Source organism: Manis pentadactyla, chromosome 12, assembly GCF_030020395.1.
Source record: "Manis pentadactyla isolate mManPen7 chromosome 12, mManPen7.hap1, whole genome shotgun sequence".
Classification (NCBI taxonomy): Eukaryota; Metazoa; Chordata; class Mammalia; order Pholidota; family Manidae; genus Manis; species Manis pentadactyla.
The window spans coordinates 44,236,257-44,263,102 of record NC_080030.1 but is presented as its reverse complement, the minus strand read 5'-3'; the positions used below and the strand labels follow the sequence as shown (position 1 = coordinate 44,263,102).

Genomic DNA, 26,846 nt, shown 5'->3' with positions numbered 1-26,846 from the left:
CAATCTGGCAAAATTCTGCATACTTGGCAGCCCTTCATGCCCTGGAGCCTGGAACAGTGCTGGACCCAGCAGATGTGGCTTTTAGGAGGTTCGGAGAGTTGAATTCAGGAAGCCTGCCCAGTACCCCACCTGTGTGCAATGTGCCTTCCTGAAGGCCAGGTTGATGTCTCAGCTTTTTGTAGGCTCAAAGGGTCTCTATTCATTCACAATGGACAATGAAAACCAAAATAATCAAGAAATTGACGTACTTTGCTGGAAATGCTTGATATTGACACTATAGACCAAAATTACAGCAGATTAACTTTCTTTTTAAATAAGACACCATGTGCTTTAAATGATATTTTTCATATTTAGAATATAGATATTACAAAGTATTTAACACTACTGTACACATTAAAAATACCCACACTTACCCTTGTTAACATGAGTTTGGTAGCTTTCTTTTCCCTTAAAGAGTAAGGTTGAGGAAAGAATAGAATTCTCAACAGCTTGGACCTTAGGAAGGAGAGAAAGAGGAAAAATATTTTCTCATATTTCTGTTTTTCCCACAAGGTGCTCTTTAAATTGTAGGGCCCAAGCAGTCATGACCCAGTTAGTACGATCAGACTTCCTGGACCTACAATCAGAATCATCTGCTCATAGAGGGCAAGGGAGGAGCGGTGTCATGGAGTAGGGTGCGGGACCTTGATGGAGCATAACCAGTCCAACAAAAAGAACATAAAGTGGCAGTGGCAAATTGAAAAAATGGTGACACGATGGAATACCAGTAAGGCCCCCATAGATGGCCCAGAATTTGGGAATAGACAACATTAAAAGCTCACATGCATAACAAAGCCTGGTGACAGACCTGATATTCAGAAGCAAAATAAGCTATGCCCTAGGATGAGCTACTGAGGGTAAGCATGTTGGAGCATCCTCTTCTAGAAGTGAGAAGAACCAAGCGTGCTAAGGAAGCTGCTAGGACAGAGGCACAGACACAAGCAGCAAAACACGGCTTCAGTTAGCAGAAGCAGACAGCAGAGTGGGCCAGCACCTTGGAAACAGACGGCTGCCCAGGTATAGGGTCAAGCTAGTTGTTCCAGTATGTTGAGCCTCTGCATGAATTTCAGGTTTAGAACTTTCTTATCAAATGAGATCTTATACAGAATCCAATAGATCAACCTAAGTGAAGCATAGCTCTTCTGGTGTCTGTAGGGCTGGGGGTCCTGGAGCCCTACCCATCTGACACACACACATACCCCATGTACCCTGTGTGTGCCTCAACTTTTCCTTAACTCCCAACTACCAGTCCCAGGATTAACCATAGGATTGGTGAGGGTTGAGTGACCCTGACTATAAAGGAAAGAAGGCTCCAGAGCCTGGAGAAGAATTCAGGATCTGACAGCAAGTTCAAGGTGACCTCTGGTGATCCTTCTGTGTAGACACATGGTTTACACAGTGTGGTTTATGGCATCCTCAGTGGACATAGTTCTCATTTAAAAAAAAAATCCCCAATCTTCCTACCTCTCACCAAGGTGACAGTTGTCTGTGCAGTTTGTTCTTTTGATAAGGTAAAATATGTTTTCTCCAGTGTATTTCTTATTCATTCCATATCCCTTCATTGAATAAAGTGGTAGATGTTCAACAAATGTTAGTTTCCTTGCTTCTCCTCGCCTCCTCCTTTCCCCATTGCTAGAACCTTCCTTCTTTGGGTTAAAGGTCTGTTCCTTATTAAAATGTAAATATATCTGGGAAGCACATTAAGCTTGATCACTTATTTATATCTCTGCATGCATTAAATTTTTAGATCATTTCCACTAGACACCAAGCTGAGAGCTGGTTTTGATGGGTAGGGTCATGGGAGGAAGCAGAGACACTGTGAGAGCACTGGGTGCCCACGGAGAGATGGCAGGCCCTTGAGCAGCTGACAGCAATGACAAGTTCCTCAGATACATGACCACACCCAGTCAAGTGGCATATTAGGAGGGGAGGGCAAACCTGAGGGTGGCTTGACCCTCTGTGACATTGTGCATGGCTCCATTCCCTGGCTGAACCTGATCACTGCCACAAACCTGAGAGAATGGCCTCAACCAGTATCTCCACCATGGCCCATGAGATCCTTGTAACCAACTGAAAACAACTAGTCAGCGCCAGTGCCTGTGGTCTACTCACAGCAATCTGATGCTAATCCTGTGCCATAAATACACCCTGGTTCTCCATCCTGCATCTTCCCCACATTCCATAGCTATGGAGTTGACACCGTCTTCTGTCTGTACACAGCACAAGCAGTCCCTGAGCTGCCTCCTGTCCACAGTAGTCCCTTTGAATATTACCCTACAGCTTTCTCTAAGTGACCATTAAGAACTCCGACCCCCGCAGAGAGAATGAATGAATTATTCCTCCTACCTGGAGTTCTACCACAAAGTGAAGGTTAACTTCATGTGTTCAACTGGTGTTTTTTTAAACATCTCAAAAAGTGGTCGGGAAGCCATTCCCAACTTCACATTTGAGACAGGAAGGTTTTCCTTGGCTGTCAGAGAAATGGCAACCTGTCTCCAGCCCTAAAGAGCAAAGGAGCCCGCAAGGCTGAGAGGCCAGGTGGTCCCTCGCTGCTTTCTTACTTTATGACATGCAATTTCCCTTTTTAAGGCACCTGGAGCACCCAGAGCCATTTACTGAGTCTGTGATTTCCTGTGCTGCCCTTACTTGCCAACATCTGTTTAAATTTGCCTCCTAATTTCTTTCAGAGATAATGTACACTGTTGGTGCAGTGTAGTTTCTGCTGGTTAGGCTGCCTTGCTGTGCACTTATTTAGTCGACTTATTTAGTGAGAAGTTTTTCTGTCTATTTGCCATAGGCTTGAGGGAGAAAAGGAGAAATCTCCCACTAAGGCAGGAATTTGTGTTGCAAAAATAAAACATACTTAATATTTATAGACATTTTAACATGTAAAAATGTTACATTAGTATCTGATTTGAAATACAGTATTTTTAAGTAATGGGGACTTGAAATGGGTATTTCGGAGGTCCTAGATATCTGCAGTTGAGTGTTCTTTTGCTATCTATTTTATTTCACTTTCTTCATCTTTATATCAATAAATGTGTGCTTGTGGGCTGGGAAAACCAGCCCTTGTTGGGCAGTTTTCAGTTCAAGAAGCAAGTGGATCACAGCATTTAATTCTCTCCTAAGACCTCACTAAGATAATGGAAAAGGACTTTTAAAAGAGCAGATACACAGCAATGAGGAGAACAAAAGGTTGAAACACTTGAACCGGGAGAGGGAATGGAATATTTGGATCTGACAAAGTGGGAGTAAGGCCACAGCACTGAGAGCATTTGCAGGAGAAAATACAGCTGGATAAGAATCCAGTCTGCCGGAGTGCTGGGTGGGCTTATGCTGAAACGCCAGACACAAAGGGGTTGACTGGAGATCTCTATGTGGAAAAGCAGTCCTTTAACCATTCCCACCTGGGAAAGTACAGCAGCTGGGACCCAGGTGAAACATTGGTTCTTTCCCAAAGAATGAAAATGTCCTCTGAGAAAAGACCCCTGCTCCCTGTCTGGCAATTAAGTAATCCCAGCAAAATGGTGAAGCCCACTGGGAAATAAACCCTTCCAATGTCAGCAGAGTTCTCCATCTGTTTCTACTGACTCATTATTAAATATGCACAGACAAGCAAAACTACGTAGATATTTGAAAAAAAGACAATACCTTGAAAGAGATAAGCTAAGAAAAGCTAACAGAAACAATAATTCTAAGGGAAACAGAAACTTCAGGGAAAAGAAGAAAGCTTTAAAATGGAGTGCTATTTAGTTTCCTCTGAGAGATTCGAGAAAATATTATATCCATAAAAAGAACAGAATGCTATAAAAAAAGAAATCAGCATGTATCAAGAAAGAATTCTTATGCATTAAAATATAATTGTTAGGATAAGAAATTCAACACAAGGATATGAAAGATAAAGTAAAGGAAATTTCTTTGAAGAACAAAAAGATAAAGAATAGGAAAAGGTGAAAGAATAAGAGTGACAAAAGATCGATCAAGCTCCAAAATAACAACTACAAAGAAATCTAGAATTAAAGAACTGAGGAAACAAAGAGAAAACCATTAAATACACACACACACACTACAAAAGTACATCTCAAGCCTGAAAGGCATGAAGCTCATTAAAAGGGCCTACTAAGTGCTCAGCACAATGCTAGGTCCATAGTGAAATTTCAGAACACTGAGGGTAAAGAGAAAAATGTTAAAGTACACGTCTCCTCTGATGTTCAAATGCACACACACGTACACACACACACATCACCTACAAACTATTGAGAATGTTACTGGTGACAAGTTCCTTATCAGCAGCACTGTAAACGAGAAAACAGAGCAAAATGTTACTTGAGGAGGTGCTCCAGCAAAACAAGGTTATAGTAGAACATAGAATCTAGTTAAGTGGTATGTTAGCTCTGGTGAGCACAACTGGGAGGCAGAGAAGGGTAGAACAAGAGACAGTTGTTTTTCATTATAACCCTTTTTATAACATTTTTTGACAACATGCATGTATTACTTTGACAAAAACTTTAAAAAATGTTTTTTTAAGTAGCACACACAGGTACCCTAAATTAGATTTTGAGACTAATAAAGAAAAATTGGGGGGGAATCCGGAACTTCACCATCTCAAACCAAACCATTGTTAAAATGTTTAGTCTATATTTTTTATTTTTTAAATATAGGGTTTTCTTTTAAGAAAAAACAGGAGTGTGGTCATACTGCATATATAGTACCCTTATTTTCTCACATAACCACTTTTCTTACAGTTACATATCCTTTGCAAACTTTTTAGATGACTGCAAGTATTTTACAATTAGATATATTACAGCTTATCTAAATTCTATAATTGAAGTGTCTATAATTTTTTGACCTTTTAAATAATACTGTGGTAAATATTTTGCTATAAAAGTAGAAGTAACATTTGTCTGACAGCCTGTCTCCATTTAACTGTTGCTAATTTTACTTGGTTAGATTTCCCAGGTTTTCCAGGCTATGAAATCACTGTAGTTATGGTCCCCACATTTCTGATAAGCACCAAAACCCCTTGACCTCAAAGACTATGGTTCCTTGTTTTAGAAACACTTTGTGTAGAAAAAAATGCAAGGACATTTCTGGGGAGCAGCATTTATAGCCTGCACAGGACCCTGCATACAGTTATGTGAATGCTCAGTAAAGTTTGTTGCAAGTTACTGAAAGGGCCTCCTTTCATGAAAACTCTTATGAAAACTGAATTAGATGGTGGATTGATCCTCATCTTAAAACATTTCAGGATAAAACTGTGGCTGCTTCTTTTTCTTTAGTTTAATGCAATAGAAACTTGAAATTCACAATCTTGAAATCCAAATGAAGGACTTCAACAAAATAATTTGTCTCTGTGTCCTTAAGTGCTTCAGTTTGAGGATTTAAGAGCTCTGCTGGACTAGAGCCCCCAGGAGTAAGGATGGTGGCTGAAATAGATGTAGACTGATACTGACCCAGCAGTCCTTTTTGCCATGCTGCAATTAAACACACAGCCATATTTTCAGAAGTGGTACAGAGGGCCACAAAGCCACCAAAATAGACGCCCCAGATGTTATCTATCCAATATTATGCACTGTGCTCGTAACAGGGAGAACACAATGCTGCTCTGCTTGATCGTGGTACTTCCTAGAGGGCTGTGTTGAGAAGGATTCTGAAGGACACTTCCCATCTCCACTAGAAAGAGTGTTTCATCAATGATTCATGACTGCCATGAGCGTGGAATGGGAAAATGATGGAATCTGGCTGTCTGCCACTTCCAAGTCCATTAAGCCTCACTGAAGTGTGTCACTTGACTCTCTTGGTTCTGGCCCAAATTTTTTTGGTAAATCTTGAGAAAGGCTAAAAGTGTGTGATACAATAAAAGTCAGCTTACTCCACATCCATCCCATTTACCTAAACTGACTAACCCATTAAGCTTGTAATCTGATAGCCCTCCTTATACAGTAAAGAGGATGTGCAGTGAGGGGCATTGTAGGCCCATCCCAGGACCACACCTTGTGGATGTGGCTGGCAGTGTAGTCAAAGCTGCCCCAATGCCCATGCCCTGAGCCACAAGCCCAGGTGGACTGAAGCACGCTAACACTCATCCTGCCAGGAATGGCTCCAAAACATGGGCCTGCTCTTGGGACCAGGGGAGGAGGCAGAAGGAAATTCCAGGCATGGGAGGCAGATGAGCAAATGCTGGAATTACCTCATGGCACAGTATTGACAGTCCTGAAGAGTGACCATCTTCTCAAAAGAGCCAGAAGTTCTTCTTTAAAATGCAGATTCCTAGCCTTGTTCCAGACAAACCTAGGATATCAAACACTCCACAAGTAGGGCTGGGGAATTAGCATTTTTAAAATTCATTTTATTATCACTAATCTACAGTTACATGGAAAACATTATGGTTACTAGACTCCCCCCTTCACCAAGTCCCCCCCACAAACCCCATTACACTCACTGTCCATCAGCGTAGTAAGATGCTGTAGACTCACTACTTGTCTTCTCTGTGTTGCACATCCCTCCCTATGCCCCCCCCCACATTATACATGCTAATCGTAAGGCCCTCTTTCTTTTTCCCCGCCCTTATCCCTCCCTTCTCACCCCTCCTGCCTAGTCCCTTTCCCTTTGGTAACCATTAGTCCATTCTTGGGTTCTGAATTAGCATTTTTAACAGGGCCCCTAACGGATTGTTCTGCCCACTGCATTGTCAATAAGAATCCTTCATATTTTTGAAAACGGAGATGACATGGATGTATTTGCACAGGGCAACTATGTGGAGATGCATTCGGGGAGAAGAGGTGGGAGGAAGCTACTAACTCACTGGAGGGCAGCAGAACAGAGGCCGTGGTGGGATGGCGAGGAGAATGCAGGCTAGAAGACAGTGGGGGTCAAATGGCAGGGCCAGGCACTCGAGTGGACTGGAGGGGAACAGTGAGAGAGGCATCAGGTGACTCCGGAGGCCTGGCTGTAGTGACCAGGGATTCCCCTGCATCCAGTGGGCCCTTTGGTGCTTGAAAGGTGAGTGCTGTTCATCACGATCCGTCATCTGAAAATGTCACCAGGAGCACATCCACAAAAGATGATTTTGCTGTAAGACCAAAGGGGAAGACGAACCCACAAAGACAACCAAGAAGGTGGGAGTACTTTTTTAAATAGTACTTTTAAATAGCTTAGAATAAATTTCAACAAAAATGCTTTAATTTTCTCTGTAGTTTTGGCAGTTAAAAGGCATCTCTTAATTACCTGGAAAGTTCTTTTTTTGAGAATATCTCATTTCCCTATTAATGTGAGAATATGAGCAGAACAGGGTCTTATGGTCAGACCCACTCCTAAAAGAAGGCTCGTGTGGCATGGAGCTCTGCAGGTGCCCACAGTATATACCAAGATCCAGGGGCCAGCGAGCAAGTCACATCAGGGGCTGGGAAGCCAGTCAGCTTAGCTAAAGTCATCACTATCATGACAATCTTAGAGCAAAGCTTAAAGCCCGGATTAAAGCAAGTTTATCCTAGATGCTCTGCATGGGAAGAAAAAAATGAAGTTGCATAACCGTCTAAAAATATATGTGTGTGAAGAGAACTTCAGAATAAAAAGATGACTATAAAACAACACAGGATCATGAAGCCTTATACCAATGATAAAACCATTAACACCAGGAGAAGCAGATGGTCCTCGAGAATCAATGACACGTGTCAGAGCAGGACACTGTAGGAACAGTGGTGTTGACACGTGTCTCATTCAGTTTCCCAGGAAACTGAAAGGTCACTCACTGAAGGTCTCAGTTCCAATAATTGTGGACTGTGTGAGTGGCCAGGAGTTTCCTGAGGCCCCTCATCCCAGAGCTGTGGGAAGCAGCGTCACTGCTCCCTGTGGCTAAGCCATAGGCAGCTAAGTATGTGGGTCTTCAGAGCGTTTTTTCTGCTTCTGCTTGACCTTACACCTGCATCATCTTTTATTTATGTTCTCCTAGAGTGTTTTCACTCTAGATGGTTGTGACCAACAGCACTCATCAACCTAAGAGGGCTCAAATCTTTGAAATCCCCCAAAGCATGCCTTGATCTATAAGAAAAAAAAATTGTTAACGGCACTTCTAAAACTAGGAATTGATGTTTTCCCATGAATTGACCTTGTGAGGTTATTTGTGGATCCCAGAAAGGAGATGGCCTGCTTGGGTCACTGCACCCTCTGGCCCTCCCCCACCAGTGATGTCCTCTGCCACTCCTGCAAGCTCCCGCCTAGGAACACTGGGGACAGACTCATGGCCATGTGTCTTGGCGTTTTTCTTCTGCCATTTGTTCATTCATTCACTGAATATTGATCTCACCTCAGCTTTTCCTAGGCAGGGTGCTAAGCAGTGGAGACACACTGAACAGACAGTCTATGCTCTCACAGAATCACCACCCAAACAAATACTGACACAGGTTCTTATTAAAAATGAATCCTGCAGAAGCGCAGGTGCTGTGGAGTCTCTGTGGAAGGCTTTGGTGAACTCTGCTGCCCCACCCTTCCTGTTCATGCAGGCCTCTGGGGGGCTGCCTGTGTATGGAACAGACCTTGGACACCCTCTAAGCCACAGTCATTTTACTGCACCCTTTAGTGTGAAATCTCCACTCCAACCAACAGAACCTGTGCCTCTGACCACACGCGCCCGGGTGGAGTTCCCCTGCACTCTTCGCTCCTTCCTCTGACTACAGCCCAGTTGCTGGGTCCATCTGACAACCCTCAGGTCCCTGCAGGAGGTCAACTGCCTGAGGACACTGCCAGAGTGTGGGCAGGAAGGGCGGACAGAGCATCCTCACGTCAAAGCCCGCTCATCTTCCACACAAACTTTGGTATCATCTTACAGTTTTCTGATGATAAAGTAAAATACATACATTATAATAAAAACTAACATTTCAAAAATGTATAAAGTGAAATTTCAATGTATTCCCATCTTCCTTTACATCTATTGCCAGAAATACCTACTTTGAGCAGTTTGGTATTGATCCTTCCAGATGTTTGTGTTTATGTAAATATATTTGTTTATTTTTATATTGTCTTTCATGTTCATACTGTCTGTCCTATAACTGGATTTTTTTTCATTTGAAAATTCATCGTGGACACTTTTCAGGACAGTACCTGTTCTATATGCTCATATTTTCCCATAATTGACTTTTTTATTTGAAAATGTCATCACAGACACTTTTCAAGATTGTAAACGTAGATCCTCTTTATCCTTCCCAGTATTTCATTGTAGGAATGTAGCTTAAGTTCTCTGTGAATCAAGCCCCCATTCATGAACATTTAAGTTCTGCCATATTTTGTTGCAATGATCTTGTGGCAATGGATAGATATCCTTATAGAGAGAGTCTCAACTTATGATGGTTTGACTTGATGGTTTTTCAACTTTACAGTGATGTGAGAGCAATAAACATTCAGTAGAAATTGTAATTCAGGTGTTGAATTTTGATCTGTACCCAGGCTAGCGATATGCAGGACAATCATCTATGACAGTGGCAGTTCCCAGTCACCTGAGGATCACGAGGGTCAACAACCAGTACACCTACAACCATTCTGTCCCCATGCAACCATTCCATTGTTCACTTTCAGTCCAGTATTCAATAAATTACCATGCCGTATTCAACACTTTATTATAAAATAGGCTTTGTATTAGATGATTTTGCCCAACTGTAGGGTAAGGTAAGTGTTCTGAGCACATTTGAGGTAGCCTACCCTGGGCTGAACTGTGATGTTCAGTACATTAGGTGTACTTAAATGCACTCTGACGTACAATATTTTCAAAACTTAAGATGGGTTTATCAGGATGGAACCCCCTTGTAAGTTGAGGAAGATCTGAACATACATCTCTCTGTATCAAATGCTTAGAAAGGTATTTGGGGTCTAACGTCATGCATTTTTAATGGTTTTCATACACAATGAGGTGCTCTTAGTCACCCTTCACTTAGCGCATGGCTGGATGGCTGGATGGCTACTGTAGTATACTCTGCTTCTAGTATATTCCTCTCTGTATAGTGTGTACCTCTGCTTCCCACAGTAGACTCCCGTGCTTAGCTAGAGTGTGTTTGTTGCTGAATTTGTTAATTCCAGTTGAATATGTCCTTGTAATTGTATAATTCATGTAATTGGGATATAAACCAAAGAAGTATGAAGGGAAAAGAAAAGTTGTAAAAAAATTTTTTTGAGATATATTTTTGTGATTCCCAATTTGAACTAATCACCTACCCCAGTCATATCAGATATAGTGGCTTCAACTGCCTTATAAACACCATTGACTATGTGACCATGTTTGCAAGTACCATCCCGTCTTTTTCTGCCTTGTCAGTATTGTCTCTGGAAAAACATCCCAGAGCTGTTCAGTTTGTTTATACATTGAGTTATCTTTTCTCCTTAGAAATATTTAAGTACCAGGCATGTCTTATCTGGGGTATCCAGTGTCATCTGCCTTGATAGAAGTTGACTGTTAGGCCCCACCAAGCCAGTGTAAGCCCTTGTGATATGAACAGAAACACAATGTACAACCTCATAGAAGAGAAATAGAAAATCTGGAAATTACAATTGTGGCTTTGAAAGTGGGGAAATGTCCGTACACAAACATGCTGTCACTTTCAAATCCAATATAACATTAGTAATGCTTTTATAGCCCCTCCAAAGCCTACAGATCCTTTAAGTGACCACTGTAGGTACTTACAATTATTTGTAGGATGCATGGATACACAGGGAAACACATTTCTACAGGGTTGCTCATACAAGGATCTCTGATTAATTCAGAATTATTAAGGATTACATCACATTGAATCCATTCAACAAATGTCTGTTCGGTGCCAGCTGTATACCAGTTGACTGGTAACTTCTGGGGCTCAACAAACTGCACTGGGTAGAAGTTCTCTCAAGGTGCCTGTGACCCAGCTAAAGACTTCAGGCCACTGGGAAATGCAGAAATGCAGTTTACTCAGCAAAATAGGCCCTCTCAGAAATGCCCTAACCACATGTGGCCAGTGGAACAGAATGGTGTGAGGCAAAAAGGGAGTCTACTCATGAAATCCATGAATTCTCTGCATCTCCTCAAGGCTTGCCCATGTGATTTAAGCACCAATTATACTTACCACTCTGCAGCATTTGACAAAGCACCACAGAGACGGCAAGACATCTGACTGCCGTGTTTTCTCTTCTAGGATATCAATGAGTGTATTCTTGAAAACTATCCTGAGTGTTCCAACCCCAGATTATTTTACATCATCCCGTATTTCTGTGGACAGCATCCCAGATGCAGGTAAAGACTACAACAGGCTCACAGCATGCTAATGTGGAGAGCAAAGGCAGAAAACCCACCAGCTGACACTGGCCAGTGTCTTTGGAATCTCTCATCTCTCAACCTTCTGGAATTCAGTTAATATTTGCGGTTAATCTTTAAGGTTCGCATTTGAGATTCTGGATGTCCTATAAGCAAAGAAATTAACAGATTAGGCTCTGATAGAGGATGTGGGACCACCCCATAAAGCTTTGTAGCTGGAATACCAACCAAACACTTTTTTTGTGTGTGCGCTTGACTCGTGGTTGTCCCTCCGCGGCTCCTGAGAGAGTGAAGCCCGGGGCAAGCGCCCAGCCTTCGTCCACAGGGACTGGGCTTCAGCAACAACTGTGCTGGCCTGCACGGCATGTCCAGCTGGGTCTGAGGCACTGGGCGCTCACACCCCAAATCCCGTACTGTCTCTCTTAGGAGACACAGTAGAAAAAGAGGAGAGTGCTTGCTCATGCTTACCCCTCAGGCTTCCTTGGAAGCAAGACCTTATTTAGAAAATGACTCGCTCTGATAGTAAGGCCCTGGAAGTGCGGTCTGCCCACCTCCTGCGCAGCGTCCCTGGGGTACTAGTCAGGAGCCCCCCCACACACACCTAATCGCAGTCCCAGAGGTGGGCACAGGCATTTGAAACCACCCCTTCAGGGATCTGGTCTAGCTACAGTTGAAATCCATTGTACTAGACAAAGGTGTAGCCTCGAGAAGAAATGGTAGTGATGAGGGATATTATCTTTGCTTGGAGAAAAATAAAGCCTGCTCCCAGAAGAGACATTTTTTCCCAAAGGGAACGTTGATCAGAAGGTCGGTTGTGTTCCTGAGAACGACGGGAGACACCTGTTTCTAAATCCCAGTACACTCCTTGAATGTTTTTGTTCGGGGCCAATTGCTGCTGAATGATTCCAGGTGTTGTTGTTATCGCTGCTCTGCTGAGCTTACCACAATACAAGGCTTTGTTTACAGTCATTATTCTGGACCGAGAAGTATTGGGTTTGTGCTTCGTCATAAACGTCCTGGGTTCAAGAGTCCCCACCACCCTCACCCCCGTAACAAATGCCTCCTGGTTCACGGTGGTTACTGCTTCAGATACTGGGAAGATTCGGGCCGGATGACTCACTTTCTGGCACAATGAAGATACTTGTTCCAAGAAACATGATTCTAACTCCTTCAAGTGTTTGTTTGTTTTTTTTTAAATTATATACTTTCTACCCTTGGGGAGAGTATCATGGTGCCTTATCTCAGTTCACATATGATCATTTTCAAACCTCTTTCAAATGGTTACATTGCTCCACCTTGACAATAATTAGTTGAGCTAGGTAAAGCTTATTATTACCATTTTACAAAAGAGAACCCTGGCTTGCCCAAATTCCTCTGAATGGTAAATGCCAGCCAGGCCTGGAGCCCAGCCCCTATGATCCCCATCAGAATTTCCCAGTCACGTAACTGTTGTCGGCTCAGCAAGCTGCCTTACAAAGGAGATTAGGCTGTTTTCCTTCTGTAATTAAAAAAAAAAAAGAAGATTTGTCTTTGAACTCTTTAAAAGACTAAGAGGATTACCCAACATGATCTGATACCTATTTTGATTTCTCCAGAAATACCATGTCAGTAAGTTTCATATTTCAAACTTATAATTTTGTAAATGGGGTTTGGTCCTCCAATTAAAAAGCCATTCTAATCATCCCTTGATGCCTGTATTCTTCTTCCAAATGAACATTCAGGCAGACTGAGTGCAAGGCCTTGGGTGAGGCCTTGCGCACAGGTAGACGTGGCTGCGGTGAGAGCCGTGGAGGGCAAGGCCGGTCGGAAGGCCAGCTGGAGGCAGCCGCATGCAAGCTGGTCCTGCAGGAATGGGATGTGGACTGACGCAGGTGGTGGCGGGTGGACAGAGAGAGAGATTTTCAGCATGTTGTCACTGCATTTTGAAAATGAATATTTGATTTTAAAATCATCTTTGTGTCCGTAAAGGGAGCCTGGTGAGTGGGCCCTTGAGCGAGCGAAGCTGAACGTGAATGAGAACTTCCTGCTCGTGGGGATTCTTGAGGAGCTGGAAGATGTGCTGCTTTTACTGGAAAGATTTTTACCTCATTACTTCAAGGGTGTGCTCAGCATCTACAAAGACCCAGGTAACTCAACTCCTCTCTGTTTCAAGGGTTACTCACTTTGCAAAGGGCCCAGGCAACAGAGGCGTGAAATTACCTCTTGTGTGCATGAAGGGAAGCTCCCCTGTCTGGCAAAGGAAGGTTAGAACCACAAGATTCACATGCCAAAATCTTGGGCTTCAAGTCCAGACTCAAACTGCCATGATTTAAAGGTTTGATGGTTCCCTTTGGAAAGTGTTGCAGACAAGCGTTGCCAGGGTGACCAGTGACCAGGCACATGCTGGTCAGAGCTCACGGATGGGAACATGGGTGTGTGAAGGAGCCTTCATGTGATGGAATATCTCTGTCCTGACTTTCATGTGACAAAAACACTCTGGCATACCAAACCCTGGCAGTAGAATAGGAGCAAACTGAAATGAGCAAACTGATTTTCTTCTAACAAATGGAGTGGTTTCCCAATAGAAGCAAGAAAGAGAATACAGCAGAGCGATTACAGAGTTTGCCCATAGGATCCCTGCAAATATAATTTCTTTCAGAAATCCATCACTTACTTTTCCCATTATTTTATCCTGAGAGACAAACAAGGTTGTTTGTTTCTTTCCTGTTCTCCATATCCTACTGCTGCCACAATAAGCCTTTTGCCTACTTATTCACTAACCTGTTATCATCTCGTTTGGTCATCCTGAAACAGGAGCCAATGTTCTTCTTTGGAGAAATAAGGAGCAGATAAAAAGGTCACCGCTGCTGCACATTCCACATTCCACTGCACCACACCTGCATCCTCGGCAGGTACCAGTGCCCAGGTAAACTGGTGTTTGCCTAGGGGAGCCCTGGATCATGTTACATAGGTGTCCTTGCCACCGCTGATGACTTGCAAGAGGAAGCTGGCTGGCTGGTGGATTCTGCCTCAGTCCCCCAACTCTGTCACTCAGAGAGAAATCCTAGGTACTTACATGCAGAACAGAACTGAGAGCCCGACGGTGTGCACTGCAGCGGTGTCTCCTCAACAGGAAATGTGGTGTGAATTGCTAGAACCATAATAAGCCCTAGTCGGTTTTTGAAACTAGACCTTCCTTTCCCCATTCAACAACAGGCAGTTTAAGGAGTCATGCTGTGACCCATTTTTTAGCCCTACAAGACAACATTAACTGTGTTCTTTGTTCACGGAGGGGTCTTATCCTAAATTAGACTCCTTTGAAGAAAAGGTGTAGACTATTCACTGTTATTTCCACTCTTGGCCTTTATCGTGTGGTATTGCACACACGTGTGATTCTTCAGTAACTTCCACCATGTTCTTTGGCCTCTGGGGCATCTTCGTGAGAGATTCTTCTACAGTAATATTGAAGGTGAAACTCCACAGGTGCTCTGTCCAGAAGAGTTTCCATGCCCCTCGAGGCAGAAGATAGGAGATGAACATCTGCTCCTGGCCAGCTTCTCAATATATTTTAGCCTCTGCAAAGACTAGCACCTGTACTGTTTTCTTGTTGCCACAAACCAGCAAGCTGGTGTCAGATTGGCTCAAGGAAGAATAGCAGCAAATCACTGTAGTCATTTCACACCAGAACCACCTTGACAGTGCCTTTTTAGTACAGATTCACTGATTATGGTACACTAAAATCATTGCTCTTGCTTTTTATAAAAGATCTGTATAACTGAGTAGCCTAGAGACGTTAAAATCAAAGACACAAAGGGATGTAGTGAAACTTAAATCTTTGTAGATTGACTGACTTGGAGCTGAGAGGAGCTGGATTAACATGCAAACACTCCACTGGCTGCTTTTCTCCAGTGCTTCTCTTGTTATTTAAAGAAATGCAGGTGTGTGCTGAGTTTTAGAAATCCCCTTCCAGCAATGTGAAAAACATTTACACCTGTCTCATTACTGAAGAAAAAGCACCATTAACTTTTTGAAGAGCTAGGAAAATAGTGATGTCTGTTAGCCAATGGGTTGTCCCTTATTCTGGATTAGAATGTTGTTCACTAATTGTGTCCAATCAGTATTACTTGTTCCAATAATCTACCACTTTGGGAAGTTGACAACTTCCCTAAATAACAGCTTGATTGTTTGCCCCCACATTCTCCCACCTGCATTTATTTCTTTAGGAAGGTGTGCTGACAAGTAAATTTGTTTCCTACCAAAAATATTTGAGAAATTTAGTCTTTAGAAGTTTTTTTTTTAATTAAAGCTATCTTACATTAACATTTGCATTCTTTGGAGACCCCACTAGAATATCTCAGAAAAAGTTTAGGATATAAGTACTCAAAATGAAATAAAAATTAAGGCTTTAGCATGATTGGATAACCAAGAGAACAGTCTCAGCTATTTCTTCCCAGCTGGAGGGGCACAACTGCTGGTACTGAGGCAAGTACCCTAGGGGAGCAGTCAGTAACTCCACCACCCTGGGTATGAGTTTGAATTAGGAGAACAAGCCACAAACAGACTTACTACTTAAGAGCAACCTCACTGGTTTAACCAATACAGTCTCATTTTTTAGTGATTAATCTCAATTTGCTCATTACTTACCTTTGAAAAATGAGCAACTGGAGCCAACCCAGAGAAGCAGAAAGACTGACTTACAAGCATCCACTGAAATGGGAAAGAAGGGGCAGAACTCACCTGTTTCTGAGCCATGAGAGTAATGAATGCTTTTTCCGCAGGGAATGTTTACTGGAAATAGTATTGTAGGACACCTTCAGGGGCTGGAAGCTCTTAGAAGCTAACATGCTGTGAGCTCTCACTATTTTTCTTAGTCATAATCTCTTTAGGAGCTAAAATAACAATAGTGTTAAAGGCCAAAATAAGTAAGCAAAAAATGACAGAGCATATATAAATATCTGTGATAGGAACGGTCCTTAGATGAACATTTCTCATGATAAACCCTTGACTTGGCAAACAGAGCTGTTCTAGTTCAATAGCACCACCTAGTGTCCAGATCTCGAACTATATGATCAGTATTAACCCTTACCTTCCTCCTTTCTGAGGACTTGAAAGCTCAGGTGTCCAGCCCTTTTCCCTGTATTTCAAATACTTTCCATTACTAGCATTACATGAGTATTCATTTTAAACTAGTTCCATTACAAATGTAAACATTGGAGCCATGGAAGGGAATATACTAGACTTCAAAGGGCTGCCTTGAGAATCTGGACACCAACTATTACAAAAGGAAAATGCGTAATTCCAAATAAATTATTTGCATACTAACTCTGAGGATTTAAGCTCATTCACAAATTGGATACTTTGGTTCTTTTTATTTTTACTTAAATATTTTTATAAATGATGGAGTACAAATTTAAATTTTGTATTGTCCATGCATAACTAGATCTCCCAGTAGAAGTGTAGTACTGTACTCTCTGAGTTCTTTTGCATTGCAGTATTCACATCTGAGGACATTTACATAAAAAATGATAGCATATATGTAAATGAGAAAATTTACTATAGTATGCTGCAGAAAATATTTTAGTTTTCATCCCTCTATCAATAAAAATATCAGACTGAGTTAAAACCAATACTAAGTGATTAAATCCTGGCCTATGTATCATAAAGCATGAACATTGTTTAAGGAAAGAACAGTGAGTTGGGAGTTAGAAGAGACTTCTAGTCCTCTTTCTGCTGTGGTTCTCTCTGTGACCCAGGGCAAATTCAGCTTTGAGTAGCTGAACGCCAAGGTCAGCATTATTATGCTTCTAAAGTATCAAGCGTAATGTTTTAAAGCTGTTTGTTCTACTTTTTGGTGGTTAGCACAATTAGGGGGTGCTCTTTCTCCAACCCCCAAAAAAGCAGTCCTTGGACAGTCCTCATTGCCTTAGTAATTCCCAAGTGTAGTTCTGGTGGCTATTGCCACCTAGAGGACACAGTAGAAACCTGGCTGGAGGGTGATGAGTTCAGGAGCCGCTCTTCCCTATAGCTGGTGATGATGCTGATCAAGCCAGGGATTCCAACTCAGACTCTCTGGTCACAATGCCCATCCCTTCCACTCCATACCATATGCATTTCTGGGAGAAGGCAGGCTATCAGGACGACCAGAACACAGACTCCGGAGCAAACGGTCTGGGTACCTGTAGCTGCTCTTCTGCTTACCGGCTAGATAGCCAGAGACAAGACAACCCCTCTAACCTTTGTTTCCCCATCTGTAAAAGACGCAGTACCATCTACTTCACAAGATTGTTGCCTGCTTGAATCCATGTAAATCCATGGATCGGATCCAGAGCTTAATGTATGATGTGTGTTCAATAACTAGCTTGCCATCCACCTCATGGGAGAGAGACGTGGCTTCTCGCTCTATGAGAAACTACGGCTTCAGTAGAGCTTCTCTTTGTAAGTTTTATACGAAAAAAGAAAGAGAGACAGATAAATAAGTAATGATAAACCTTGACTTATTTTATCAGTTACAGCTGACCTGAGACTATTAAATCATGTTCCTTTAGGAAATACTATTTCTGACTCAAGAGGAGGGGGACAATTATATTCTGGCCAATACCCTATTCCTGAAACAATCATAGGGAATGTTTACTGGAAATAGTACTCTAGTGACACTTTCAGGGCCCAGAAACACACATCATAAAAATTACTGAGGGTTTTTATGTTTAATTATCTGTTTTTATGCCTGAATTCTTACCAGAAATGTCAGGGAGTTTAGAGTTCAACTTTAAATGAAACCCACTATTGAGATGTGATTGGAGCCAATTACCATTAATTTGTGCTGCGTGTTGAATTTTTCTGTTATATATCATGTTGTCTAGTAGATATAGGATGAGTGTCCAAAGATTTAGTGGACTTAGTAAGATCCTAGGATTTAGTTCTTGAAAAACCTTTAGTTTATTTTCCATATGAGAATTAGTACTTCTGAAAGCTGTTACTGTGTTAAATTTTGTCCAACAGGTGGCAATGTTTCTCCATTTTCTCAAGGAATCCTGTCTCTTTTCCTAATAGTTTGCATCTGCAGACAGTTTACATAATGCTTGAACACATATAATTATGCCTAATTTGGGGCCTAACGGTGGGTTCCTGATTATCAAAAGGATTCCAAGTAAAACTGATTGCAACAGTCCAAACTGCTTTATTTATGAGGGCCAATGGGTTGGGCATGTGGACAGAGTTTTACCATCAAATAAGTTCAGGGGGTTAAAAACTACATAAAAATGACCCATCATTCTACAATGTCTAGATTAAAAAGATGCACCTTTTAATTTCATTTTAATTTCCCATATCCTATTGTTTTGGGGCTACAACAAAATTCAAAAACATTCTGGAACCTCACAGAGATGCAACTGACAGGAAAAATTCAGACCATCCAACTATGGAGACCAATGAAGTTATTTCAGGAAGCCAATTATAAGTCATAAAACAGAACTCCACTTTGCTGTTGGTTCTTCTGGCATCAATATTCTCCATAAAGATTTCATAGTATATATTGCAGTTGAAGGGAAGAGTTTTTCACCAGCCATGTCCTAGGCTCAGATTTTAACCATGTTGGCATTGCATTGTATATGTACATCCATTCATGTTCACACCACTAAATCCCTTATTGTACAGCAGTCATATCTGAGTGAATAGCCTTGTATCAGAAAACAATAACAGTTCCTAAGTAATAATAATTTGCATAACAGTAGCAGTTCATAAAGCACTTTGATATAGATAATCTACCTCATTTGGTTCTCATGCAAATCCTCTGAAGTAGAGGAAGACAGTCTGTGTCTCATTTTCTTAACAAGGAGGCTGAGATTCAAAGAGATTCAAAGTTGAACAACTTGCCACAGTCCCAAGTCCTAAGTAACCACAGACATTCAAGCTTCTGTCCCCAGAAACCACCGTAAATACCATAAACCTGTGACCCTCTAAAAATTCTTCCCATTTAATCACTGATTCAGAGATTAGTGGGTATTAAGCATTCATAGTATATATTGCAGTCGAAGGGAAGAGCTTAAAAATAAAATCTATAGATTATCTCTATTCAATATATGGTCTGTTCACTAAGGAATGTGAGTTAGAAAATCATCATGGATCACTAAGGTGTTAGCTTAAACCAGTGTGCAGTAATCCACACAGAAGAAAATACTTCTGAAATGCATCCATTTGGCAGCACCTGATGCCTTTTTGGGGGCCAGGGGCTGGGGAATAGGAACAGTAGTGCTAGACGTTTAAAATAGTGTCTAAAAATTAAAACTGAAAGCATGTAAATCTTTCAACTATAGCTATTGAGTTAATAGCTAAAATTAACATATAATGAGAACACCCCTTTAAATTAACTCCTAAATTCTTAGGGTTTTTCAGTGAGCATGTTTCTGAGGGGACTACAGACTGATAGCTTTAGTCAATTTACAGAAAAATCACTTTCCCACAAGGTTTCAGCCTCTAGACACATTTAATTGATTTTACGGAAGCTTAAATTGCAGCATTTTATGTACTTTAATATTTATATATGTACATATGTATATACATACCTATATATGTAATACAAATTAAAAGTACATATACATATATATACTTTGACCTATTTCAACTATAATTGTTTGTTTTACTGGAAATAATAATTGCCTTGAATTTTATTATTTTTAAATGTATTTTTCACTTGCTCATGAATTTGCCTTGGGACCAGCATTCTTTCAGGCAGACATCTCCAGTTTTGTTTTTTAAGAAAAACAGGAAACTACAACTCAATTTACAGACATTATTTTTCTAGTAACAACTTTCCAAAATTATCTCTTTTCTGTGAAAACCAATATTTAAGATGCGGGTATAATCTGAACATGCCAGAAAAATTCAAGTAACACATGCAGTGGGGGTTTGCACGCGCAGTTTGCCAGTGTGGGGGAAGGGCAGTAGAACGGTCTTGAAAACGGTGTCTAGCTTGAAAGCCCTCAGACAGGGCTGGGGAGCATTTCCTCGTGGAGACGTTTGTGCCAGGCCATGAAGGGTGTATATGCATTCACCCGGGGGACATGGAAGAAGGCATTTTAGGCAGGAAAAAAATAAAAATGACACGAGTGTAGGCTGGGAGGTGCAAAAGCACAGAAGTGCCCAGTGAGGGCAGCAAGAGGCCCCCTCAGCCCTTGCCTGCTGACCCCGCCACTAGGAGCTGGGTGCCTTAATTCCCCACAGCTCACGCAACCCGCTGCTAAGACATGCTTCCCAAGGCAGGAAAAGTATCAGCAGGCTCTGCGCTCTACGCGGTACAACCTGGAATGGAGTCATTCATGCCAATCTCAGACCCAGTGTCCAAGCCACAGTTGCCAGAGGGCCATGTGTCACTCCCCTAGCCCCACTCCAGTTTCCCTCCCCTCTACCAAGCCTGACCACCACCCAAGGATCCTCCCCTCCTTCAGGATGGTCAGGGATCCTGCCAGATCCTCAAGTTCCTAACGCTAGTGTTCCTCCTTCCTTTCTTCCCTGTCTCTGTGCCTGAGACCCAGCCGCCATCGGCTCCTCTGGGCCCTGTGTGCCTTGCACAGTCCTGGGGGTCCCACCATACACCTCCAGACACCACCACTGCCCTGCCTCACCAACCTGACTCACCCCTTGCCCACCAGCGTCGGCTCCCTGTCTGTTATGAGTCACTCCCTGACCCAGGCCTGAGCTGGCCGTGTCCCCCGACGCTGCCTCTCATCTTCCTGGCCCCCCTCCTTGGGAGTCCTTGGCAGAGCAGATCCTCCAGCCCTGCCTCCCTCACACATACCCTGAGAAGCTCATCTCCTTGGGTCCCAACCTCATCCTGTGGAGAACCCCAGATGCCCCCCACAGTGCAGCCAGGCATGGGGATGTACAGTTTTCTCTGTTATGATTCATTTCCCCAACAAAAAGCTGGCTAATAATATCTCGGTGTGTGGTGGAGGTACTGGCATTCTTCTGTGTTTAGAGGTGAATATCTTCTACTTTAGAATTTGATCACTTCTACTTTGAGCAGTTTTTAGTTGAGCTTGACAGGAATATGCTTTGCATTGAGTAAGAGTATTACTAAGGGGTGGAATTAGTCACCACAAATTTCAACTTTTGGACTTTCCTGATACCTCCACAAAGCTGAAATGCTTCTAAAGCCTGAGCAAAGAAAGTTTAAGAAGGACCTGACCCCAGGGGGTGATAGTTGGTCTTTGTAACACACCCTGTGATCTTCCTGCTCTTTCATGCCCAACTGTGAATGTCTGCCACATGAATTAAGGTGGTGATGTGGAAAGAGGACTGGACAGAGCATTTCAGAGCTGTCTCTGTGTCCTTGGCTCATGGTTTTGCCTCTCAGACTTTCTTCATTTTAAATGCACCCCCAGTGGGGTGGAGTGCAATCCTTACCCATTTTTGCATGACTCAACATTTTATAATGGAAGTTTCTATTTTTGTTCAACTAAATATTTTTCAAATAAAAATACCATTTCCTGATCTGTATTTTTTTAATGTCTCAGACATTTTTATCAACATACAATGTCCTAGCTTTTCAAATCTTGCACAGGATATGGGCCTGTGAAGGAATACAGTGAAGAACTACAAACATACCTGTGCACAGAACATGGCTGGGGTTTTTTTGCAGTTCTTTGTGGGCTAAATTAAACACATGCATTTCATTGTCCACAAGTCCATAGAGAAAGCCAGCATAATTCCCCACCGACGAGAATAGGAAAGTTTTACTTGTTAAGGGGAAGTTTCAGATACTGTGGAAAGTCTTACCTCCTCAGTGAGTACCATGTGCTCTTAGGGACTTCTGCTGTATGGTCACAGCCAGACACCACTGGAGTTCTTTTTCAAAACTTGTATCCCTAGAACTTTTACCTCCCTGTTTTTTAACCATATTTCATTTATTAAAGTAATGCATGTATAGAATTAAAAAAATCAAATAGTACAAAAAGATGTATAATGAAAAACCGCATTTTCCTATTCTAATCTTCCCATCACAAAGTCTGATTTTGCAGAGGCAAACACTTTGAGCACAGTTGGCTGTTTCTTCTGATAATCACCATGGTATTTGTAAATAGTATGCAGCATACTAGTAGGTTAAAGTAGGCTGCTACTAATAGTAGGCTGCTATCTCTTGATTTATTTATTTGAGACATGTTCTTATTCTATCACCCTCACCTCTACTTCCTTTTCCCCCTCTCGATCCTCCTAATATGGTTGTATGCACATTTTAGATGCATAGTCATTAGATGTTTACATTACCATGACTGTATACATTTGATTGCTTCTGATCCAAGCAGTGGTACAATGTGATTTTGTTTCATTTCTTATACAACTTACTGTTTTTCCTGGAATTAATTATTGCCTTGGGGTTTTTTAAATTTGCTTAAATTTATTTGTAACTATCAGAATGTTCTTATGTGCAATTAGATCTGTTTCATCAGTATTACCTTTGATTTTTTAAAATATTATTATGAGTTTCCCCCCTTCCCCCTCCTTCCCATGCAGAGCTCTCTAACACGCCACTTCAGTCTGAACTGATTACTCAGAGGCTGCCTGTACAGCTGTCATGCAATTCCCCTTTACCATATTTCTGTTTTGAATCCTGGGTCTCTTGGATCCCACAGATCTTATCTCTTGATTTAATAATTTATTTTGCTCCAAGATATTCCCAAGTTGCTTCCTGATAAAAGGCTCATGGAAGGTAAATTCACTGGGTCACTGAATGTCTGAAAAGCTCAATATTCTCTCTCCTCTCTTGCTTGCCAGTTTGGCTGGGTTCTGGGTTTCTTCATACATACATTCCATTTCCCACTTCCTTTTATCTGGCTTTCTCAATGTTCCCCCTCCTCCCCACTCCTGGGGACTTCCCTTTATTTCTTGTATGAAATTTTACAATAATATGCCTCAGTGTGCTGAGTATTCAGTAATTATTTTGAAGCTTAAAATTCATGTCTTTCATTTCTGAGGATTTTTCTTATCTTATTTCTTTCATGATTTTATTGCCACCATTTTCTCTTTTGCATTTCATCCTTTGATTCATCCTTTTTTGCATTTCACCCCTAGAATCATCCTTTCTATGTGCTTTATTATTTTTTCCTCTCATAATTTCTATCTCTTCAATTTTTTCGCTTTGGAAGAAGAGCTTCTCAGTTTGTATTCCAATCATTCTGTTGAATTTTCTATTCTCAAAGAACTCTCTTTAAATCTTTTTTTATTTCTTCTTACATAATATCTTGTTCATATTTATTGGCTGCAATACCACCTCAAATGTCTCAAAATTATAGAGACTTTTAAAAATGTTTTAATCTACTCACTGCATTATCTCTATTTGCTCTGGATTCCTTTTTACTGTCTGGGTTGGGTTGGGCCTCTCTTTTTCAGTCTTAAGGCTTCCTCAGTTAATCTTTGTCAGAATTTACATTGAAGGGTGAGACAATAAAGAGCTCATTGAAAGTGCTCTGCAAAGAGGCTTATCAACTAATGGACTCCACTTGGGATAATCAAACAGCAATAGAGGTTTTGCTGGGGAAACATTTGTTCGTGATTATAGGTCTTTTTTCTCTGGAGTTTGTTCAGTTTCTGAACTGAAGAATTCTACAAACATCTGCTTGCTGGATGAGAAGTGAGGCAGGGGTAGGAGAGTGGGGCAAACATCTGGTGGCTGATGTGGGTCCCCCACTCTCAAGGTCCACATTCAACACACCATCCACCTGATTGTTCTTATTTTAGCCCGTGCCTCTTGTTTCTCTCCTCTGGGTTAGCAAATCAGTCTGGAGCTTCTGTCCAAATTCCCTGGAAGCTAATCCTAAGATTGCCTGCTGCTGGGCAAAGGAGAATCCCCCGCCTCCTAGAGAATGGGGGAGAAGCATTGCAAAAGACCTGGCTACATGCATCTGTGGAGGGAATGTGGGACCCAAGTACCTCCTATCCGGACTGCCTGCATGCTCAGCTTTCCCTCTGGGATCCCTGGAGTTGCCACTCTGTTTTTCAGGGACTCAGCAGGGTGAGTTGGCACTCTTGATATATGTCCTCACTTCCACCACTTCAAATGGGCTTCCTCTGCTCTGCTATGTTGAATGCATAACTCTAATGGCTTTCACCTTCCAGAAAGTTGGTGAGGGCTGTTTTCCACTGACATCCTCCAGTTCTGACATCCTTTTACAAATCTCCTTGTGATCTTGCAGTCTTTTATAAAATTATTATCCTGTACTGCCATTTTAAATTTTCAAAGGAAAGGAGTTGAAGGCATGTAATCAGCCTACTACATTTAGCTGAGAATGTTCTAACTGCCTGAACTTTAAGATTCTGCTACCGGTTTTGTGTTTATGGGCCCTAAGCTACATCTGCTACACACGTTTCCTTCATGTGATAGCTGCATAGCTATGATGTGAGTGGAGCTACCAGAGCACTGCCTTCAGTGTCTGCACCCTGGGATTATAGTACTGGTGAAATTTCAAAAGGAGAACAGATGAGAACAAGATCCCTTCATGGTAATTTATTAATTAAACCCCATTGGGCTTTTACCGAATGGTGTTGCTATGATGAAGCTCCAAACTATGTTTCAAAAAGTACCCGGAGGACAAATCAGGGCCCTTTTGGAGATGTCTTTAAGGGGAGAGAAAGTAAATGATAAGAACTGATGAAAAAACAGCCTCATGTCCAGAAGCAGAGCACACAGCCATTCCTGAGACACCCTTTTCATGTAACCTGGCAGAAACATGAGTCTTGGTTTCGTGTGCTGTCACGTGTCACTTCGGGGCAATGTCTTCCGTAACTGATGCAAGGGTAGTGGGAAAGGCATGCAGGCGGGAACGTCAAGGCCCTCAGCTGGGAACGTTGTCAGTTAGTGTCCAGAAGAAGCAGCAGCCATTGAGGTTTCTCGGCGGCAGCTGCTTTAGAAGCAGTAGCAGCATTTCATATAACAAATGTTTCATGACAAACGCAAACAAAAGCCAGCTCTGAAATTCCATCTACGCCATGTCCAAGCCAGTTCAGAATCATATAACCACTCTGTTCGAGTTTTCCCTCCTCTGTAAATGCATTCCATATGAGCCGTGGTGTTTGGACTGCTGGGATCTCTGCATTCACTCAGAAAGCTGTTTTTAAAGCTCAGACTGAAAGGGAAGTAAGTCAGTGGGAAAACAAACTCAAAGAAAACACTGAGACTAAGGTGTGGGAGGTGTTTGTTTTCCCCAGCCAGGCATGCCCCCTGGAATGGGGCTGGAGGTTGGGAATCAGTTACCCCCTCTCCTCAGAGGCCTGGGACTTGGGACCCTGCTCTGGCGGGGCCCCTGGGTCTTCTGTGGGCCTGGCCATGGCCGAGCAGTGCTTCTCAAAGTGTGGTCTGGGGACCGGTGCCAGACCACAAGCTGCTTGCTACCAGCCCATGATGGGATAAGGGCAGGAATGGAGACTAAGCCTTTAAAAACTCTAATGGTAATTTGCCATAACTAGGATCATTTTTCTAAAAACTCACTTTTATTATAGTTTACTAAAGTATCAATCTGTGATGGATTATGGAAGGAAAAAAATTAGAGCTTGTTTGAAAAGCACTGCTGTAGATTCTCCTACCGGCTTGAGCTTCCTGGGTCAGTGAGTTGGAAGGCCATCCAGTGGGAAAGACCACACCCCAGGCATCTGGGGCCGAGGAAGCACCAGGATTCCTCTGCAGTTTTGCCTTCTTGGCTTCAAAGCTCAAACTGCTGCCCCGTAACAATGATCAAACACCTAAACTCAAAGAGATGGGGTACTTTGAAACTCTGCCTTCCTGAACCTGATGCCTTTTTTACCTAAAATCTTTAATAGTAGCAATTCATACTAGGATAGCACTTTTACAATTAGCAAAGAACCTTAAATGTACATTGGCTCACTTCTTTCTCACCACTCTGTTAGGTAGTTTTGTTGTTACATTGTGTCCTCCAAAAAGATACATTTTTGATATGTCACAGATCTACGTTACCTGCTATATCTATGAATGTGACCTTGTTTGGGTCTTTGCAGATATAGTAACATTAAGATGTGATCATATTGGATTAGCAGGACTCTAAATCCAATGACTGGTGTCCATGTAAGGAGAGGGAGATTCAGAGACACAGGGAAGAAAGCCGGGTGAAGAAAGAGGTAAAGATGGGAATTATGCTGCCACGAGCCAAAGAAGACCAAAGACTGTCCATAGGATGGTCAGAAACAGAAGAAAGCAGAAAGAGGCTCCCCTACAGTCTTCAGAGGGAGCATGGCCCTACTGACACCTTGATTTTAGACTTCAAACCTCCTGAACAGTGAAGGAATACATTCGGGCTGTTTTAAGCCACCCAGTTTAGGGCAATTTTTGGCAGCCCTAGGAAACTAAACTGGGTGGAAATCCTGTTCACCCCCATTTTCAGATGAGGATCTGGAGGCTCAGTGATAATGAGATCTGCCCACGTTCTAAGCAGCTAACAAGTAGCAGATCCTGGCTTTGAACAAAGATGAGTGCTGTCCTCTAGGCCAGATTGCCTCTCTTTGTTGAAGGAAGGAATTGAGGTGGGGGGAATATAAAATTTGGGGAAAGATT

General features: G+C 42.2%; 1 protein-coding gene across 3 annotated transcripts in view; it reads left to right on the top strand.

Annotated features, from left to right (window-relative positions):
- Positions 1 to 26,846, top strand: part of UST (uronyl 2-sulfotransferase) — a 282,268-nt gene that overhangs the window by 204,359 nt on the left and 51,063 nt on the right. For all 3 annotated transcript variants that reach the window (XM_036906922.2, XM_036906918.2, XM_036906919.2), the window contains exons 6-7: positions 11,193 to 11,290; positions 13,280 to 13,437. In XM_036906922.2, coding sequence (XP_036762817.1) covers positions 11,193 to 11,290; positions 13,280 to 13,437 — 256 coding nt within the window. The remainder of the gene's footprint in view (positions 1 to 11,192; positions 11,291 to 13,279; positions 13,438 to 26,846) is intronic.